Genomic DNA, 22,159 nt, shown 5'->3' on the forward strand with positions numbered 1-22,159 from the left:
TTATTTCCCATTCCTGGCTTCACCGTGAACTTCTGAGGGGTGAGAACCTTCAGCTGGAGATTATGAACCGCAGTGATGCCACAGGACATCTTCCTCCTTGACGTTCAAAGCACTTCCAAGTAGTGAACCACATCACAGGAAACCTCTGAGACGGGTCTGCACGTGCAACATCAGCTCCCGACCCGGACACACACCCTTCGATTCTGGTCCTGTTACTGCTTCCTTTAACTGCCAGCCCATAGGGAACGGAGGAGAAGGAGGTCTCCTTGAAAAACTAAGCCGTTGGCATTTATAACCTGGACTCTCCCAATTCTCTGTGGCTTCAGCAGCCGGTGCTCAAACTGAAGAAAGCCTTGACATCACCTACCCATCCTCATCGTACAGATGAAGAATCCACCTGGAGTCCCAGTTCAGGATCTGAACCCTACTGTCCTGTCCTCTTTCCTCTGCATTGTTAACCCAAGTAAACAAAGCAGACATTTTTCTGCTGCATTTCAAGGGAAACTCAAGGTACAAGCTGTACAGAAAGAAGGTAACTTATGTTATATAATAACCTCCAGGGACTTATTTTGTCAAGGGCTTTTGTCAAGCATTGATGTATCCCTTTTTGGTTGTTTTTAATCTCAAAGCCAGAGGACTCTACCCACTCTTGCCAGTTCTGTTCTATTCCCTTCTGTGGGAGAGGAAAGAAAACTACAGGGTAGTTTCCTGATGCATAATTAAGCTTGAGAACTTGCCTCCTCTCTTTGTGAATTGCATCTCGAGTTTCCCTTGAACTACAGCCTCCCCCGCAAAAAAGCCCAAATATTTCTTCACTACAAACTTTACTTGGGGTACACAGTTTTACAGAAAAGCTCTTTTAAGTGGGATGCTTCTATTTTGGCCTGCATACTGGACATTTCCCCAGTTTGATCTCCCCTTCTTTTAATTTAAGCCCAGAATTCCCCAAATATTTTCTGCTTTTTCACAGTTTGGCCTCCAAGCAATCTGGAGGACAAAGTGGCAGCTCGCCGCTGAGAAACCTGCAGGCTGTCTAAACCTCCTGCAACCAAGCCATCCTGCCCTTTTTATCACTGTTCTTTCTTTTTCATCCTTGAATCTTCAGACACTCAAAAATTCTCTTTTAACCATTTGTCCCCTTTGTGAATGCTAAATACGTTTTTTTTCCACTTGAATCTTTATTACAAGTATCTTGAGAACCATGGTGACTGACATTTGGCTTATAATCACCCCAGAAATCAGAAATCGCAGTGAGCAAAATTACACCTGAATTACCCACCTTTCCAAAGCTGTGTGGCTTATGACCTGTCTTACAGAGTGGAAAGGAGTTGTCTTTGGGGGGGAGGGGCTTGCAACATGATTTTAATTGCCAAGGGGTTAATTTCTATCTCCGATGTCTTTGATGCTGCCCAAACTTAAGGAACATTTCTTTCATTTAGAGAAAGGATTTTGAGATAGGTTATTTCACAATGTCCAATGCTTTTAAAAATAGATATATAATTCACCAGTGATGGATCCATCCTATGTGCACAGAGGACTAAGTTAGGCAATATGAACTTGGGACAATTCATTTAACATCCTATGACTCAGTTTCCTCATCTATCAAATGGAGATAATATTCTGCATTAACAAGAGGGGTGAGGCGGAGTGTGGAGAAAAGATAGGTGGGAGATGTGAATGTACTATTCACAATGCAAAGTTTGATCATTTGGACACAGTAGAAAATTATACCCAGCGGGCTATTCCCATAGTAGAAGTTTATTCACCCACACCCCTTGATTCTTTCTCTACAACTCATGTAATGACCAAAAGTTATCGCTTTCTTGTCTCCGCATATTAGCTGGATGGTTGAACGCACAGAGCGCTCTCTGAATCAGCACAAAAGTGCAACCTGGAGGAGGGGACATAGAAGGGGACTCCCTAGCTTACACTAAAGTCATTCTCATCCGTCAACCTGCCCACATAAATACTGGGAAATCAACTCATTTAAAAACTTGGGAGGCAAACCTGAGTTATAATAGTGTTCTTGAATGCAGGTCAGTGAAAAATTGGTCTGCTCACAAATTCCCATTTGTCATATTGCCTACGAATGCACGTTAATTGTTTTCATATTTAAATGCCTAGAATCAACCATAATAAATGTGTGTTGTCAGGTTGTAGGGAGTTTTCTAAAAACAAAACAGGATGATTATGGCATATAGTAAATTATTGTTGGTTCCTTGTGCTCTCAGCAGAATCACAAAAGGGCAAGGCCTTACGAGAAGAAAAATCGTTCATGTCTGGTTCAAATCCTACAACACAGAAAACAGAATTGGAGCTGGGCTAATGAAGGAGGTATCTAATACGAGTTTGTATAGGCCATATGTTGTTGGTCTTAAGCATCTGAAAATGTAATATTTGCTTATAAGTAGAATACTTGAAAATCCTTCTCAGTGACATAGTCTAAATGCTAATTCTGCTCCTCTCTTTGTCCTATTCTCTCCAGAGAAGTAATATCTACTGCTCATCAGCAACACCCCTAACGTTGCCTTCTTCATGAAAGCTGGGTACTAGAGCTGCCCACGACTGTCACTTTGCGCAGTGTTTCCTCAGGGCTAATATTTAGAACATATCAAAAGTTGCAGTTGCGTGGTCTGTAAGCCCAGACTGACCAAATCTAGGTACATACTAAGAAAACTCAAACTTGTAGTATCTCACAGTACAAGTATGTGCACATGGCCCAGGTGTGTGTGTGGGCGGGGGGTGGGGGGGGTGGGGAGGGAGAAGGGTAGGGATAATGGTAATAGTGGCATAAATAAACCAGTAATGTGATGGAATATGGGTGCTCAGTTAATTAATTAATAAACACCTGCTTGATCTTTAGTGACCTTGAGAGCCCAGAGACTAGTAATATGTGGCTATGTAAGCAATATAAGGAAAAGTCACGCTTTCTGCCTTTTGCTTTTTTACCATCTTAATCACACATCAGATTGCTGCCTGTTTTTGATGGAACTATCAGTTTCTTATGTAAATACAGCTTCAAAGGCTAATAAAAGGTAAGAAATGTAAAAAAGGATAAAAAAAATAAACAGGAATATGTCTAATAAGAGACTGCCTACAACCCCACAGCTGGACGGAGCTTTGGCTCTCGTCTATGCAAACCTGACTCATTTCTCGGTTCTCAGGGATCAGAATATATTCTTGGCGAAACCTGACTTCAGCCCTTGGAGAACAAAAACCAGACGGATGGAAAGTGTTACTCTCGTTATCTTTGTGGGCACCAAATAAATCGTGCTCACACAGTCTGCTTTGTTTTTATGTTGTCTTGAGTCCTTATCACAAGTCATCTGAGGCCAGATGAAAGACAGCACTGAAATTCAGCTTCTCAATGGCAATATAAACAGTTCTCATACATTAATTTTCAGAGTAACTGTAAAGATTCAATGATCTAAAAACTGCACTCAGTATTATTTCAGAAAATTATTTAAATCATTGATTACAGACCTGACATGGGAGGCTGAATAATATCTCCACTACCTCCCCAAACGTCTACACTGCAGTCCCTGGAAGCTGTGAATAAATTAATTATATGGCAAGAGGAGTTTTGCATGATGCGACTGAATCAAAATTTTGAGATGGATTGTCCTAGATCATCCAGGTGGTCCCAGCGTAATCACAAATTCCTTAAAAGCAGGAAGTTACAGAGTCAGAGTCGGAGGAAGAGATGTAACAACGGAAGCAGAGGACAGAGAAAGGGATTTGGTGATGCTATTCGGCTAGCCCTGAAGACCGTGGAAGGAATCACGGGCCAAGGGATACAGCCAGCCTCCAGAAGCTGGAAATGGTAGGAAAAGGATTCTCCACTCAAGACTCCAGGAGGAAGGCAGCTCTGTCAACACCCTGATTTTCGTTTCTGAAGACCCATGTAGGATCCCAGTCTCCACGACCAGAAGATAAAGGACGCACTACTTTGGGCCACTGGTCGGTGGCAATCATTTGTTACAGTACCAATTTGAATCTGATATACCTGGAAACTTACATCATGAAAACTTTAACAAATATGGTTATTCTTAATCTATCAAACATCACACATTTTAGATTTATCTATCTTTCTATGTATTTAGTTCCCGTGATCAAGCATCAAAATTTCCTGCAGTGAGAGTAGTGAAGGAGATCAGGAGGAGAAAGCTCTATGCCCGGAGTCGAGACACCTGGGTTTTAGGTCAGCTCTAGTTCCAGGAAGCTGTGTGGTTTGTGCAAGTCATTTTGACACCTTAGTTATTTCACAAAATCACAGGTCTCAACAACCAATGACATTATTAGGACACTTTCATCTTGGCATTATGGTATAATAATTATTCCAGAATCTAAATAAAAGAGACAGTATTCATACAGTTTGGCTCATACATCATAGAAATTGCCATTTGCTGGTACTTACTATAAAGAATGCATTAAAAAAATCAAGATGTATCAACAAGATTTCTTTTTTTTTAATGCATTCTATTAGTAAAGAAAGTAATATTCTGCTATTTCCATAATGTAGTCCCAAAGCATAAGAAATTGCTCACCAAGGCCTAGAGTAATGAAACTGGGAAGTGCTGTTATATTAAAGTTTTACCAAATACTTGGAAATATTCAGTACACTATAAATAGAAATGTAATGCCTCCTTGAAAAATGTCTGTGAAAATATTTATTTGCAGTTATTATCCTAAATTATATAAATAATATAAATGTAATATTGTAGGTATGGCCATTATAAGAAATAAATCTTTCATCCCTGTATCACACGTGTACATTTACATAAATTTGTTAAAGAACTTTTTTATTTCTGAGTTTTGAAAAGATTCTTAGTGAAAAATTATTAATGAAGAAAAATCAATACTGGAATTTATAGCTAGCACATTCCATTTATAAATAAAAATGGGCTATGAAAACATTAATGACTTTTCTAAATTAATCATTAAAGGCACAGAGATTGAACGTCATTGATGGCTCACTGAACACAGAAGGGGGAAAGATTTCTCCTATCCATGTGTAGAGATGGTGCTTTTTGTTTATTTTTGTTTATTTTTATTTTACTATTGTTTTTTCAACATATACTTCATTGTCAAGGTGGCTAACATACAGCGTATACAGTGTGCTCTTGGTTTGAGGGTACATTCCCATGATTCATTGCTTATATACAACACCCAGTGCTCATCCCAACAAATGCCCTCCTCGGTTGCATTTCTACACACCAATAATGAAGCAACAGAAAGAGAAATCAAGAAATCAATCCCATTTACAATTGTACCAAGAACCATAAAATACCTAGGAATAAACCTAACCAAAGATGTATAAGATCTGTAAGCTGAAAATTATAGAAAACTTACGAAGGAAATTGAAGAGGACACAAAGAAATGGAAAAACATTCCATGCTAATGGATTGGAAGAACAAATATTGTTAAAATGTCAGTATTGCCCAAAGCACTCTACACATTCAATGCAATCCCAGTCAAAATTGCACCAGCATTCTTCTCAAAGCTAAAACGATCTTAAAATTTGTATGGAACCACAAAACACCCCGAATAGACAAAGTAATGTCAAAAAAGAAAACAAAAGCGGAAGGCATCACAATCCCAGACTTTAGGCTCTACTACAGAGATAAGTGGTTTTTAAAATAACTTTTTTTAATACATAATTTTCATGTAAATGCAACTTCTTCCCCATAAAGCTGTGCTTGCCTCAATGTTCAGTGGTCTATACTCCTTAGAAAGGCCAGCCAGCCACTGCTGTTTATTAATTAGAAACAAGATGGCTCTGTAGGTCTCCTTCTCTCCCCCCTCCCCTCTTTGTGGCAGTGAGCACACAAATAAAAGAAGGCAAAGGATCAGAACACAGGCCAGGTATCTCCTGCAACCAGAGTCCCCTCTATGCTGTGTCCTCCCCAAATCTGCATCCTGCCTGCTAGACCTACTTTCCTTTTGTCTTGCCTTTGTTGCCCTGGTTGACTTCCCTAGTGTTTCCCTCTTGAATGCCTGGATTTTAAGAGTATCTGTCAGTACAGAAGAATGAACCTGGACCACTTTCTTACATCATACCAAAAATAAACTCAAGATGGATGAAAGACCTAAATACAAGACAGGAAGTCATCAAAATCCTAGAGGAGAAAACAGGCAACAACCTCTCTGACCTCAACCTCAGCAACTTCTTACGTGATATGTCTCCAGAGGTAAGGGAAACAAAAGCGAAAAGAAACTATTGGGACCTCAAGATAAAAAGTTCCTGCACAGAGAAGGAAACAATCAACAAAACTAAAAGTCAACGATGGAATGGGAGAAGATATTTGCAAATGACATATCAGATAAAGACTTAGTATCCAAAATCTATAAAGAATTTACCAAAGTCAACACCCAAAAAACAAATAATCCAGTGAAGAAATGGGCAAAAGACATGAATAGACACTTTTCCAAAGAAGACATCCAGATGGCTAACAGACACATGAAAAAATGCTCAACATCACTCATCATCAGGGAAATACAAATCAAAACCATGATGAGATACCACCTCACACCTGTCAGAACGGCTAACATTAATAACTCAGGCAACAACAGATGTTGGTGAGGATGCAGAGAAAGAGGATCTCTTTTGCATTGCTGGTGGGAAGCAAGCTGGTACAGCCACTCTGGAAAACATATGGAGGTTCCTCAAAAAATTAAAAATGGAACTACCCTATGACCCAGCAATTGCACTAGTAGGTATTTATCCAAAGGATACAGGAGTGCTGTTTTGAAGGGGCACAAGCACCCCAATGTTTATAGCAGCACTATCAACAATAGCCAAAGTATGGAAAGAGCCCAAATGGCCATCAACTAAAGAATGTCTAAAGAAGATGTGGTATATACATACAATGGAATATTAGCGATTAAAAAGAATGAAATCTTGTCATTTGCAACATTGTGGATGGAACCAGAGTGTATTATGCTAAGCAAAATAAGTCAGTCACAGAAAGACAAACACCCTATGATTTCACTAAGATACAAAACAGACGAACATAAGGGAAGGGAAGCAAAAATATGATAAAAACAGGGAGGGGGATCAACATAAGGTACTGTTAAATATAGAGAACAAACAGAGGGTTGCTGGAGGGGTTGTGGGAGGGGGGATGGGCCAAATGGGCAAGGGACAGCAAGAAGGACACTTGTTGGGGCGCCTGGGTGGCTTATTTGGTTGAGCGTCCGACTTCGGCTCAGGTCATGATCTTACGGTTCATGGGTTTGAGCCTCGCGTCAGGCTCTGTGCTGACAGCTCAGAACCTAGAGCCTGCTTTGGATTCTGTCTCCCTCTCTCTGCCCCTCCCCCACTCATGTTCTATGTCTGTCTCTCAAAAATAAATAAACGTTAAAAATTAAAACAAAAAGGACACTTGTTGGGATGAGCACTGCATGTTAAATGTAAGTGACAAATCACTAAATTTAATCCTGAAATTTTTACGCTGTATGTTAACTAACTTGGATTTAAATTTAAAAAAGAAAAAGGAAAACTGTACTTGAATAATGAAAAAGAAAACAAATGGCAAAATGAAAAAAAAAAGGGTAGATGTTAGTATTATCCTGATACCAAAACAAGTCAAAGACATCACAAGAAAAAAAAATCCACAAAACAATGTATTTTAGTTTATGGATGCAAAAATCATCAACAAAAAAAGAAAACTGTGAACCAACAGTATATAAAAAGAATTATAAGTCATGACCCAGTGAGATTGATTCCCAAGGATGCAAGTTTGGTTTCATATCCATAATCCAGTTAATGTAATATATCAATAGAATTAAACACAAAAATCACATAATCATCTCAACAGACAAGATTTAAACAAGCACAGCCCACACTATTTCATGATAAAAACACTCAACAAACTACGAACAGAATAAAATTTCCTCAGTCTGATACAAGACATCTATCAAAAACCAATGGTTGGTGTCATATGTATGGTGAAAGACTGGATGCTTCCCACCTAAGATCAAGATCAGGACAAGGAGGTCCACTTTGCTGCTATCAGTATTATCTGAATAGTTAATATTGTACCATCGGTTCTAGCAAAAACAACTTGGCAAGGACAGGAAATAAAAGAATCCAAATGAGAAAAGAAGTAAAATTACCTCTATTTATAGAGGACATGTTTGGATACATAGAACATCCTAAGAAATCCTCTAAGATACCATGAGTACTCATAAATGAGATCGGCAAGGTTACACAAGGTCAATTGATACAAAAAATCAACTGTCTTTCTATAACTTGTACCAAACGATCCAAAAATGAAATTAAGAAGAGAATTTCATCCACTATAGGATTAAAACAATACAATATTTGGTAATAAATTTAATAAGTACAAAACTTGCAGGAAGAAAACAGCAAGACTTTGTTGAAAGAAATTAAAGATCTAAATGAAAGTACCCTAGGTTCATGGATTGGAGGACTTAACATTATTATAAAATGGATTTACTTCTCAAACTGATCCGCCGAATCAACACAATCCTAATCAGAATCCTAGCTGACATCTTAGAAGTCAATAAATTAAACAAATTATATAAACAAATTATGTCTATGCATATAATTTGATAATTAAGTTCTATGCTATTTGATCTGCCATATTTTATCAGTTCTAACATGTACATTTCCCCCTCATCTCTGCAGTTATAATTAGTATTTTTTTCCTTAGTGAACAGAAAATAATAATGCATCCCACAATTGATGGCATCTTAAACGTGATGAAATACAGTCATTTCACCTATTTGTCCACTTAAGAAAATGGTTTGGGAGTGGAAAACTTTCACTAACAGCTTCCTTGTGGCGGCGGGCGGGGGGCGGGGAACTGAGGCAAAAAAAAAAAAGCCATCCTTATATCATGTTTGCTCTCTAATGCACATGTTTTATGTAAAAATTTTAACAGTATCTTCAATTCAAAGTAGGTCACTGGTTATCAAAGAATTAATAAGATATGAAAGATACTGTCCTTGAATCAGATAGGAAACACTGAAGTCCCAGTTTCAGGGTGCCCTTTTTTAAGCACTGGATTGGAAAAGCAATAGTTAATAACAAAGATACCAAAAAACGTAAAACACTTCACATGTTAGTGTCACTAACTCACAGCAGGACCTCTGTGTTAACAACCCCCAAACTTCCATCTCTAGCACAGACCTCTCTCCTGCATGCCAGACTTGTGATCCTAACTGAGGGGAATCACTCTGAGTCATAATGGGGTGAGAATTAAGGGTGTATCTCACTGAAACTTCATCATTACCGCGTGAAAAATCTTTTCAAATGGGGTTCTCTTACTTTTTTTCTTTCAAAACTATTTCACTAGGGTTAGATTCTCGTCTCTTTCAGTCAGTGCTATGAAATTATTTCATTCTGCCATTTATTTCCATACTTTGAAAAAACATATAAAAGAAGGAACAACGACGGCATAATTTCACAATCTGTGAGTGTTATAAACAAGAGGGCTGGGCGAATGGAGGGCAATTCCATTTGATATTTTCTTAGGCCAAAGTGTAGAGGAGTTAAAAGGTCTGTCCTGGAGAATTAAAATTCTTCTTAATCCTTTCCATTTCTTGCTCCTACCTCCTGCCTTCCCCTGTACATGTGCCTTCCTCTGGTTTTCTTCTCTTTATCCCAAATTCGTTTTAGTGCTTTCTTTTTAACATCAACTTATCTTATATGGAGTCTTTCATATACTAATTGGAAGCAAGGAAAAATAGCATACATGACCTGATTTCAAATTTTTAGTGCACCCATCCCTAATGATGTGAATTTGGGCAAATCACTGCCTAGAGCTTGGAACTACCATGTCCTTATCTGAAAAATGGGGACATTTGAAAAATTTTCACAGTCCATGAACCAGTTATCAGAGCTGGGGAAAATTAACTAGAACCAAAGATAGGTCCCACTTACACATGTGGAGGTAAAACTGTAGGACGTCAAAGAAAAACATAAGGTCCAAAGGACAGAGCTAAGAACATTATATACGAATGAGAATCAGTTTGCTTAACTGCGGATTCATCAGTAGCAGTTAAGAGAAACCCATAAGAGTATGGCCCAAAGAAAGTGAAAATAAGATTTTATTATATGAATAGCTAAACTGTTCATCAAGATGGCAGACAAAGAGGAGACATTTTTTTTGACAGAAGAGCAGACTCCCACGCATCCTCTTCTTCCTCACTGACAGAACCGTGGTTTCACTCGGGATCCCTATGTTTTTAGAGGCAAAACTGTACATCCCAGCCTCTTTTGCAGCTAGGGTGGCCGTTTGATACTTCCGGCCATTGAGGCAAAAGATTGGATGCAGGAAGAACTTCTGGAAATGGTGGAATCCCTGAAGCCTGGTTTTCTTGCCATGTGTGCTAGCCCATCCTCCTGTCTTCCCTTCCCTCTCTCCTGAGGCTGACGAGGGACCACAGCGGCTGGAGCTACAACAGACACCTTAGGATCTGGAGGCAAAGGCTGAGGAAACCACAGAAGCCATGCCCTGTAACTGCTTGGCTCTGGACTTTGTTACATGGGGGGAAAGGAATAGGCCTTTTTAAAGCTACTATTTCAGCCAGTCAGAACTGAACACATTCTTATTTCTTACAGAGCAAAGAAGAAAGAAAACTTCATTACCACCCAAAATATGACTGTCCAGGGGAGCCTGGGTGGCTCAGTTAGTTAAGCGTCCCAACTTTGGCTCAGGTCATGATCTCAAGGTTCATAAGTTCAAGGCCTATGTCAGGCTCTGTGCTGACAGCTCAGAGCCTGGAGCCTGCTTTGGATTCTGCGTCTCTGTCTCTCAGCCCCTCCCCCCGCTCTGTCTATGCCTGTCTCTCAAAAATAATAAACATTAAAAAAATTTTTTTAATGACTGTCTATAGAAAACCTTAGTGAATCTATACTCACATTTTTTAAAAACAATAAAAGCATTCAGCAATAAATTGATAACAATATACTAAAAGTCAATTGTGTGTCTATGTACTACCAAGGAACTCAGAAATTTAATTTTTTAAAAGGTATAATTTACAATAGCAACACAAAATATATGGTTCCTAGAAATAAATCTTATATAAGATGTACAGGATGTTATGGACAAATTTTTAAATTATTGAAAGCAATTAAAAAGTTCTAAAAGAGAAATATATTATGTTTATGGAGAGGATGACTCAATTACACATAGGAATTTTCTTCCCCAATTGTTGTTTTCTCGCAATTAATCTACACGTGAAAAACGATTCCAATAAAACATACAATGGGATTGGGTGTATGTGACACCTGTCAAGCTAATGCTAACATTTATGAAGATGAAACAGCCAGGAGTAACTACAGAAAGATGCTTTCCCTCAGCGGTAACCAGAGACCGTAATGAAATATCACCGACACGCATCAGACTGGCAAAAATGCTGAAATGTGACAATATCGAGAATCGCGTGAGGATCCAGAGTGTGGGAACCCTTGCGTTCTCCTGATGAGCTCACGGTGGCTTTCCCACTGTCACTGTCAGAGCAGTGTGGAACACTTAGGAAAAGTGAAGGCGCTCAGGTCCAGGATGCAGCTGTTTTACTCCTGAGCGTGCACAGCCTAGAGAAAACTCTGGTCCCAGAACCATGTTCCACAATGTTCCCAGCACACTGCGAGGAAATAAAACACTGTCCTACAGACAGGCAACTTCAGAGACAGTTAAGTTTCACTTCTAGGTGACTGGTACAAAGGCATCTTTCACACTCGTTTTAAAGACAGAGTGTGATGAGAGATATGGCAAATCGAAACAGGGAAATCGGGATGAGTTTCAGAACTTGCGACATCATATTTTAGAGGGGGTAAAGCCTGGGAGAGAGCCAGTCTCCAGACCACATGAGGGAGACATCGATCGGTTTCCTTAGGAGGACGTGCGTCCTCTCCTTGACCTAAGAAGTGATCAGCACCTGACTTGAGTTACTGCACCTCCTTTCTCTCCCCCCGGCCAGGCCACACTGTCACTTCATGGGTGTGACCGACAAGTTGACACTGACCTCAGGCCTCGCCTTTCCCAGACAGTGACACCGAGTTAAGCAGAGGCCCTGTCCTCTCGGTGACAGAAATCTTGACACTGCTCTTCCAGTCAACACTGTGTCATTTCCCAGCTGGTATTACTACTTTTTGATGAAGTAATATTACCTGTCACAAGACCCCATTAGTTAGCATTTTCACCACAGAGAATTGATGAAGCGGTTTTTGTCTCAATTTTCTTGTTTTGCATACTCCATTAAGTTGCTATTTCCATATTTTACATAAAAATTCTAGATGAAAAAATAATTATTTCAAAAGTTAGTGCCATCCGTACACATATAAGTAAGTAATAATACGGAGCGTTTCTGCGGGATTGGAACATTATCATGGATAAAAAGATTAAAAGCCACGTCATGCCCAAGGTCCCCTTCCCAGAGTCAACTTCATTTTACAGAATTAGGGAGTGCTTATTACTGTGGGACAGCCAGGTCACAGGATGTTCTCAGAAGAATCGACTGTCACCCTCTGTGTCCGTCAACCAGCCCTGAAGAGGGAGCTCACTGCCAGATCCAGAAGGACCTCACCAGTATCTAGACTCGGTCCTGGGAAAGAACGGAACTCTAAAAAGTGTAATTGGTTTAGGTTGCAGATGTTTTCACAGAAAGTTTCTAATGGGAACTCATGTCAGTTTTAGCTAAACAGCTTCAAAGCCCGTCACGGATTTCCCTGCACCAGAGCGGATCTGTCTCACCATCCTTTCAAATTCTGATGAGCTCTCCAGACATTTGCCTCAAAATATCTCTCATTTTTCCTAATTGTTTCAGCAGTGGCTCGCAGAAAAGGCTTTTAAAATATCTTTTTATCTTCAAATTATTTACTTCTTGAAATATTTATTTCCTGTGGGAACCTAAGAGTTCTACATGTTCTAAAAGAACATGGCTCCGTATTTTGGTTTTTACAACCTTAGAGGTACTGGTCAATCAGGAGACAATCCCTTTGACATTCAACCAAAGTTCTTTGATTAAACTGCCGTTATTCTTAAAGAGACTGGAGTTGACTCGTTTCACAAGCCTGACAGTTTATTGTGGAATCAGCCTTTAATTCATGAAAAGATACACCTCATTTTTTGTTCCTTTCAAATCAGACACTTCAGTATAATTTGGACTTATTACAGTTAATAAGTACTGGGAAACACTTTAAAACTTAGTAAGAGCAGCTAATCTTACAAAACCTCAGAGGTTTGATTATGAAGAGAATTTACTACTTTGGTCAGAATTCCTGCTTATCTGGAAAAGTAAAGGGGGTTTCAACAACACAAAATCATAAAGAAGGTTTCGCAAACAGTTCTTAGATTCGGCACTAGAAGCAGAATCCATAAGAGGAAAAAAAAATCAGACGTCATCAGAATTAAGTTAATGAATTTAGTTAATTACATTTCAGGCACTGAAGAGATTAGTCAAAGACTCTGAGAAAGTATTTGTGAGTCATGAATCTGATGAAGGACTTGTATTTGGAATATATAAAGAAATCTTACAACTCAACCAAAAAACAAAAATAACGCAATTAAAATACGAGCATGAGATCTGAAGACATTACTCCAAAATATACAAGCGGCCCCTGAGCGCCCGAAAAGGCGTTTGGCATCATCAGTCATCGGGGAAAAAGCAAAACCACAATGAGGTACCACTTCATAACCACGAAGATGTGTGGAAACCAAACAAAAAGAAAATAACGAGTGTGGGTGACGATGTGGAGAAACCGGAGACCTCACGCGTCGCTGGGAGGAATACAAAACGGTGCTGCCGCTTGGGAAGACGGCCTGGCAGTTCGCCGGCAGGCTGAACACAGAGCTGCCTAGAAGCCAGAAGCTCCACGGCTAGGTGTGTGCCAGACAGAGGGGTATTTATCTCACCGTGAATTATATACGCTTAAGAAAGGAAACCTCCCTTTGGCAAGGGTTTTACTCACTGAGGTTCCACTTCAGGCCCGTTGTGGTGACATGATTGCAAGGCTGTCCAACAGGAATAAGGCCACACCAGTCGCCTTCCATTCCAGTATCTACATGCAATTTGTGCTTTCCCTGAAGTAGAGAAAGAATGATCATCGACACGGTGAAGAGAAAGGGCAGGGGTCAACGTACACTCAAGACCTGGGGAGGCGCGCGGACCATCCGAGAACTTCACGTGGCTCATCGTACTTAATCCTAGCCACAATTTTACAAGGTAGCTTATTGTTACTTCTCATTCTTACATATGAGAAAGGTGAAGCTTGCAGAGATTAAATGTGTCCAGGCCCACACAGATAACAAGGGGCAAACCAGGATTCCTATCTGTACTTGGCAATTCTGAAGACTGAATGGAATCCTCATGCTAATGATGTCGCGTTCTGTGTGACAGAATTCTAGGGTCTTAGTCAAACACTTGGTCAGGTGTAAGTAAAACATTGCTTCCTAAGTACAAGCTCTACTTTATCTCAGAACCGGGCTTCTAGCTTTCCGAATTCCATGTCAATCCTGCTAATGGGTAGCCTGCTTCCTACATTCGTGGCTCCTGTAGGGCACGTCCACTAAGAAGTGCCTCTGCCCGGAAACGGTATCTACCCCAAGGAATGAGAACGCTTCCTCCATCTGGATTATGAAAACCGATATAATTTACGTTTTCGATTTTTCAGTTTATAAGAAAGTTAAAGTTAAATGTAATGTTCAACCAAGGCTACAATGGTGGTTTTTTGTTTGTTTGTTTTGGGTTTTTTTAGTTTATTTATTTACTTTGAGAGAGAGAGAGAGAGGGAGGGAGAAACAGAGAGAGAGAGAGAGAGAGAGAGAGAGCATGTGCACAGCAGAGGAGGGGCAGAGACGAGGAGAGACAGAATCCCAAGCAGGCTCCACGCTGTAAGCACAGAGCCCGATGCGGGGCTCGAATTCACAAACCTTGAGATCATGACCTGAGCGGAGATCAAGAGTCAGACGCTTAACCCACTGAGCCACCCAGGCACCTCTACAATGTTTGGTTTTAAATAAAATATTTGGAAATTCCTCTTCTGCTGTAAAGTAATGACTTTCCATTCCTATTCTATTCATTATCCTTAGAGTATACGGTCTTTGTAGAAGGACACCTCAAGTCCTTATGGGAAAATGCCAAGGCACATATCTATTCAATAATTACATGAAAAAGATATTTTCCATAATTCACAAAACTCTGAACAAGTATGTTCCAAAGGATATTCTTTTTTTTTTTTTAATTTTTTTACATTTATTTATTTTTGAGAAACAGAGTGAGACAAAGCATGAGCGGGGAGGGGCAGAGAGAAAAGGAGACACAGAATCTGAAGCAGGCTCCAGGCTCTGAGCAAGCATTCAGCACAGAGCCTGATGTGGGGTTCGAACTCACGGACCGTGAGATCAGACGTGAGTCGAAGTCAGATGCATAACCGACTGAGCCACCCAGGTGCCCCCCAAAGGATATTCTTTATTTTGACAAAATATTATTTAAAAGTATATTTAATATATGATATAATAACAAAGCAAGGTAGTTAAGTCTCCTTTTATAGCATTTTATTTATTCCTTATGACTTTTGGACTCTATTTTAGGCTTCTGAGAACTTACTCTACTGCACATAAGAACTCAACGTCTGAGTAGGCTTTGTCTTTACTCAAAGGATTGCTTTTACTAGGAAGACAACTCTCTAAATTACTTATCAGCTCTTGAAATTTAACACAAACTTATGCAGATCTTTATTACCCATACAATTTCTACATACTTACATATATATTTGTGTATATATGTGTGTGTGTGTTTATATTTGTGTATATACATATATATTTGAACACTTAATCAGAAGGCATAAATTCAATTAAGCGGGCTTAAATATATCCAAACACAAAGAATATGTAAAGAAAACATAAAATATATTTGAACTTGGTGACCATTACTGGAAGAAAAGATAGGCAACACGTGGAAATGTACAGAGGCACGCGGAGAAATGTAGGTGAACCGACAACATGATGCATTGTGAAAACAAGGCCCAATAAGAAACAGAATTGTGATAAATCACAGAACCCATCTATGTAAATTAAAATAAATGCAAACAATAAGACACTTCTAATAATAAAATTTAAATATATATTAAAAGTTTAAATATATATGTATATATACACACACACTAACCTGCTTGCCTATGGAAAGAGCAAGGAGAATGGGAATGTGCCATAGGGATACAAGGGAGGCAAATGGATGGACCAATCACTGAGGATTCCTGCCCGGACCAGAGAGGATAACGTGCCAGTAACCAGTGAGCATAAGAGACTCAGCACTGAAATCTTATAAAGATAGCAATATCCTTTTTACTTATCACTTTTACGAAGCGATACAAGCCGGTAATTCTTAGACTCTCCCGAAGAGTCTCAAATAAAAATAGGGAAAATATTCTAGGAATTCTAAACAGTAATTCAAAAAAGAGGAATGACTGGGATATAGCCATGGAAAAAACTTACAAGGAAAAGAAAAACTAACCTTGTTCTTGAATCTTTGGGTTGTTTTTTTTTTAATATTCATTTTTGAGGGGGGGGGGGCGTGCACAGGTGGCGGAGGGGCAGGGAGAGAGCAGGACAGAGGATGTGAAACGGCTCGGTGCTGACAGCATAGAGCCGGAGGAGGGGCTCAAACTAAGGAACCAAGAGATCAGGATCCGAGTCCAGATCAAGAGTCAGATGCTTAACCGACTGAGCCACCCAGCTGCCCCTGGTGTGTTTTAGATCAATTTAGAGCAAAAGCATAGAAACTGTTAGTACGGTTATAGAAACGTTTACATGTTACAGAGCAAAGCAGTACCTGTCAAAGGGTATGGTAAAGCGGAGTGGCCCTCATTTTCTCATCATTTTCAGGAAGAATCAAGAAATAGTGCCTGGAGCGGCAGATTTGGGGCGGGGATTTAAACGGTGCTCCAGGTCTAAGTAACTGGTGATGTGGATAACACGCCTAAGCAGCCGAAACGGGAGCGAGGAGGGAGCACTCCAATAGCTGTGTCCTTCTCCGGCCACAGTCCTCCCTCAGACACCTCCACACCGGCGTCAGAGACGTCCACGCGAAGGCCACGATCACTGCATGGAAGGTGCAGCACGGAAAAGTAGGAAACAGACTGATCAGAGACCTGCTCATGCGCAGAGGGGAGGGCAGAGCGTAGGCATGGGGCTCCGTGAGGCTTTGCATGGGAACAGAAATCACTCCGTGCACGAGGCTGCGCATTTGCGGAGCTTGGGGGGGGGGGGGGGTCAGGACACTCCCTGATTGGGCCACCAGGGTAGGGCAGACCGGTGGGGCCCGGGGATTTTCAGGCAGTGAAGCTCTTCCTTGTGACACCATTAATGACAGGTACATGAACTTACGCATTTGTCAAGACCCATAGAATCTCTAACACAGGGAGTGAACGCTAATGTAAATTTTATGGACTTTAAAAAAGAATACTATGCTATATTGCTTTGTCACTTGGAACCCATGTACCACACGAATGCAAAATAATAGGGGAAGTGTGAGCGGGAGAGGGGCATATGGAAACTCTGTGTCTAGTCTGCTAAGTGTTCTGTAGGCCTAAAACTGTTGTAAAAATAAAGTCTATTAATTTAAAAAAAAAAAAGTCCCCTGGTGACCTTTCAGTTTCTCGTCCCTTAAATGGGACTGGCAGCAATGTGACGGTAGGTCCGAACCCCATGCTAGCCACATGAAGGTCCTGCACAGAGAGTGTACATCTGCTCCTCAGCAACCAGTATAACTTACTCTACTTCCCCCCCCTCCCCCCCCCCCCCCCCGCTAAAAAACAGGATTTTTTGTTTAAGCCATGAGCTGCCTTAATTTCCTGGCATAGAAATTTTCCCTGAATTAATTTACATTGACTAGCTTTGCCAGACAAACGTGAGTCTTGTTTCTCCCTACCACTCTCCCTTACGGAAATTATTCTCTCTGAAGATATAGATGCTGGACAGAATACAAATTATCGTCCACAGATGCCAAACATAACACACTTTACCAAATTCTGAAAGCGGTAACAAAGCCTCCTTCATGATGACAACGGAGGACCGTAGAAATTCTGATGTCCTTGCAATTGCTTTGGTTTTAGCAGCAAAGGAACAGAAAGCGGTGGTGGCTTTCCGTGTGGGTGGGTCGTGGCCTGATAAGGGCTGTACTCTCAGAAAGCGCAGCATATCAGAGGGGATACAGGCAATCCATAGCTTCCTTCTGGAGCACTGAGTGGCAGACGGCTCAGGAAGAAGAAAGGCAGAACACTCACCTGGCCCAGATGGCTCTACCCTTGTCTCAGGTAACGGGGTCTCTGACAATGAGGCCTGATGTTAGAGACTGTGACCTCTTCGTCCTTCCTTATCCCAGAGGGATTTGTGTCCCATTGGGTTGTCGTATTTTCAGTGTGTTAGCTAATTCCTATCTTTATTAAAATTATTATTTAAATTTCAGTTAGTTAACATACAATGCAATATCGGGTTCAGAAGTAGAATTCAGTGGTTCATCAGTTACATACAATACCCAGTGCTCATCCCAACAAGTGCCCTCTTTAATACCCATCACCCTTCTAGCCCATCTCCCACCCACCTTCCTCCAATCCTCAGTTTGTTCTCTATTAATAAGAGTCTCTTTTGGTTTGTTTCCATTTCTTCTCTATTTTCCTCTTCTTCTCTTGTATTCATCCATTTTGTTTCTTAAATTCCATATGAGTGAAATCATGAGATACTTGCCTTTCTCTGACTTATTTCGCTTAGCATAATACATTCTAGCTCCATCTATGTCATTGCAAATGGCAAGATTTCATTCTCTTTGATGGCTGACTAATATTCCATCATGGGTGTATTCCATCTTCCTTATCCATTCATCAGTTGATAGACATTTGGGCTCTCCATAGTTTGGCCATTGTTGATAATGCTGCTAGAAACATTGGAGTGCATGTCCCCTTTCGAATCTGTTTTTTGTACCCTTTGGGTAAATACCTAATAGTGCAATTGCTGCAACGTAGGGTAGGGCTATTTTTAGTTTTCTGAGGAACCTCCATACTATTTTCCAGAGTGGCTGCTGCACCAGTTTGCATTCCCCCCAACAGTGCAAGAGGGTTCTCCTTTCTCTGTATCCTCACCAACACCTGTTAATTTTAGCCATTTTGACATTAACAGTTAACATTCTGAACTTAATTAACATTCTGAACTTAATAATACAGTTAATTCCTATCTTTTAATTGAAGACTTTCCTCCTCCTGTTTGTGGTCTGCTTAACAGTTCAGTAGTGGTCAACTATACACAGTATATTTGGTGTTCCAGATAACTTGGTAAAGGATGGTGAGGGAGGGGGTTGGCAGGGGTGACCTAGGTGATGGGGATTAAGGAGGCACTTATGATGAGCACGGGGAGATGTATGGAACTGCTGAATCACCATATTGCACACCTGAAACCAATATAACACTGTGTGTTAACTACACTGGAATTTAAAATTAAAAAAAAAAAAGAATTGGTGAAGGAAGTAAGGAATGATTTCTCAACTGGTGGACATTAACTCCCTAAGAGAAGATTCTTCAACTTGTATCATATAATGCAAAGGAAACAGCACATATACATGTTAAGTTTTATTATCCCAGGGAGAGGATGCTGTTATAAAATCCACTGATTTAAATGACACAGTGGTAAGCTTTCTTTTCTAGCCTTGCTATATATTCATTGCTCTCCTCATTATTTTAGCATTCAACACACCTTGAAATTTTTTTTTTTTAATTTTTTTTTCAACGTTTATTTATTTTTGGGACAGAGAGAGACAGAGCATGAACGGGGGAGGGGCAGAGAGAGAGGGAGACACAGAATCGGAAGCAGGCTCCAGGCTCTGAGCCATCAGCCCAGAGCCTGACGCGGGGCTCGAACTCACGGAGCGCGAGATCGTGACCTGGCTGAAGTCGGACGCTTAACCGACTGCGCCACCCAGGCGCCCCATTCTTTTTTTTTTTTTTAATTTTTTTTTCAACACACCTTGAAATTTTTAATCTGAGAATAAACTAGTTTGTGGACTTGAGAAGTCACAGATAGGTTTTAGCCTGCACTCAATATTTTTTCTTTTGTTCCAAAAAGATGTTTAGCCATACATGAATGGTCTCTGTGTTCATAAATATGCAAATTTAGCTCTGTTTGGTTAAAGGAGAGCAATATTATGCTTGTCTCCCATATCTTCAGTCTATGTGACATCTTTAAAAAATGAACAACAAAAGGAATTTTTGTTCATTCCTCAGATTTCTCCATTCATAATATATGCTAGCCTATATGTGATTTGACACGGGCAGGCATACAGCCTGACATTAAAGAACTTCCCCAAAGATTTATGCCATTACTGGAGACTAGAGGCACATGAACTAATCATTGACTTCCATCCACTCTCATGAATCACTGCACAGGCTCCTGTTCTGTCCCGGTTCTGAGCTAAGATAACTCGCTGAAATCAAAGGCAGTTCTATATGGTGAAGATGGGACAAAATTCAATCAGACAGTTTGTTTTTCCAGTCATGGCTATTCTTAACATATTAACAACCTCAATAAGGTATGAACTTGTAATTTAGTGAAAAGTAGCAAAGATACTGCTTGGCACCTGTGCTGGAAATCATACATAGGAGCATGTTAAAGGTGGGCATCATCATGAGATCACTTTTGCTAGACTGTAATGGCAACCTGGAGCAAAATATACACAAATTGATACCTAATGAAAGGGTAAGAAATCATTGGCACTTTGTTATTATGCTTCCTCTTTGCAAAACCCTAAGACACAACGGACAGAAAAGATAAAGTTCACCCTAGCCTTTGCTTTTGCAAAAATACAAAACAATGAGGCATCTGAACTCTCTTTACACCTCTAAATCGTTACATACAATAACTATGCCAAGTTTTATGCCAAGATATCTTCGTGTGGATCTCACAAAATACATAGCAGTTTAACCAGATCATTCACAAAGCAACCAAACGCAGGAAGAACATAAGCGTACTTCCTATTTAGTAGATTTCTATTCAGTGGAAGATTCAGGAACCAGGTGGCCATGCTAGGTATAAAGGGGATGACCATTCATCACATTGCTGTTAATGCTGAACTTATACCCTGTGGCCAACTGCAGTAAGATTTCGGGCACACAGAGCCAGTATGAATGAAATGCCATTGTACACTGATTAAACACAAGGAGAACCTTTGGTAGCTCATTTTTTTTTAGTTTGTCCAGGTACTTAAAAAATTTATCAACAAACGCTGCAGGAAATGAAATAGCCTGCAGGAAAGAACAGTGAAAGGAGTAGATGGAGGTATCTACACTGTACCTGCTACCTCTCTCTCACAAACACAGACTTCTGTGATGGTGTATTTTCTGCTCACGTGACAGAAGGTACTCGTAAGAGAAATGGTCTCCCCGGTGAATGTGTAGTTCTACAACCTGAGAGCTAGAAGACTGGTATCTTTACTTTTATTTTGCTTCACAAGCAGAATTCAAAACCTAAGTGTATTGGTTTTATACAGAGTAGCCTACAATGAATGTTATATATAAATATATTTACATATTTTATGTAAGGCATTTTTTTAAATTCACTAATACCTTATCCATAGACAGATTTTAGAGTCTTCAACTATGGAAGAAGCACAGTTTCCAAAGTCCATTGTACAGAACCCGACTCCTAAGATCAGATAAGATCGGAAAGAGCGCGTTTTAGATTCTCCTCCTGGAAGTCACAACGCACAGCAGCACGGTTAGATGTTCCCAGTAGTTTTGCAGCAAAGAAATGCTGTTTACTTGAGCAAGAGCTCCCCACGCTTACTGGACCAGAGATCTTCTTTCTTGCCCCTCAAATAACACCTCATAATTACCCATGGAATCTGCATTTCATGAAATTCACCTAGGAAAATACTGATTTGGAATAGAAATATTATACACAGCATCCAAAACTATAATACTTTGTGGTTTAATATTTCCACAGCCAGAACATTTCAATGGTATGTCTTGAAATTAATAACCTCCATCAGATTTTCATTTTGGAAATTATTTGATAACCTCAGGCTAAAATTGTGTGTGTTCTGACATAGGAGGTAGGCTTATTCTCTGATCAAAAGGTTAACGACAATACTGGATGGTTATCCAAAAAGAAAGCCTTCTGCATGCTACTTAAGCTAGTTTGTT

At 40.1% G+C, this 22,159-nt stretch overlaps 1 protein-coding gene across 5 annotated transcripts in view; it reads right to left on the reverse strand.

The window, feature by feature from the left end:
• Positions 1–22,159, reverse strand: part of TPK1 (thiamin pyrophosphokinase 1) — a 352,335-nt gene that overhangs the window by 79,328 nt on the left and 250,848 nt on the right. For all 5 annotated transcript variants that reach the window (XM_047095885.1, XM_047095882.1, XM_047095886.1 and 2 more), the window contains one exon: positions 13,943–14,054. In XM_047095885.1, coding sequence (XP_046951841.1) covers positions 13,943–14,054 — 112 coding nt within the window. The remainder of the gene's footprint in view (positions 1–13,942; positions 14,055–22,159) is intronic.

This window comes from Lynx rufus, unplaced genomic scaffold, assembly GCF_022079265.1.
Source record: "Lynx rufus isolate CCGP_SWC_20201006 ecotype Redwood Valley unplaced genomic scaffold, mLynRuf1.p SCAF_4, whole genome shotgun sequence".
Taxonomy (NCBI): domain Eukaryota; kingdom Metazoa; phylum Chordata; class Mammalia; order Carnivora; family Felidae; genus Lynx; species Lynx rufus.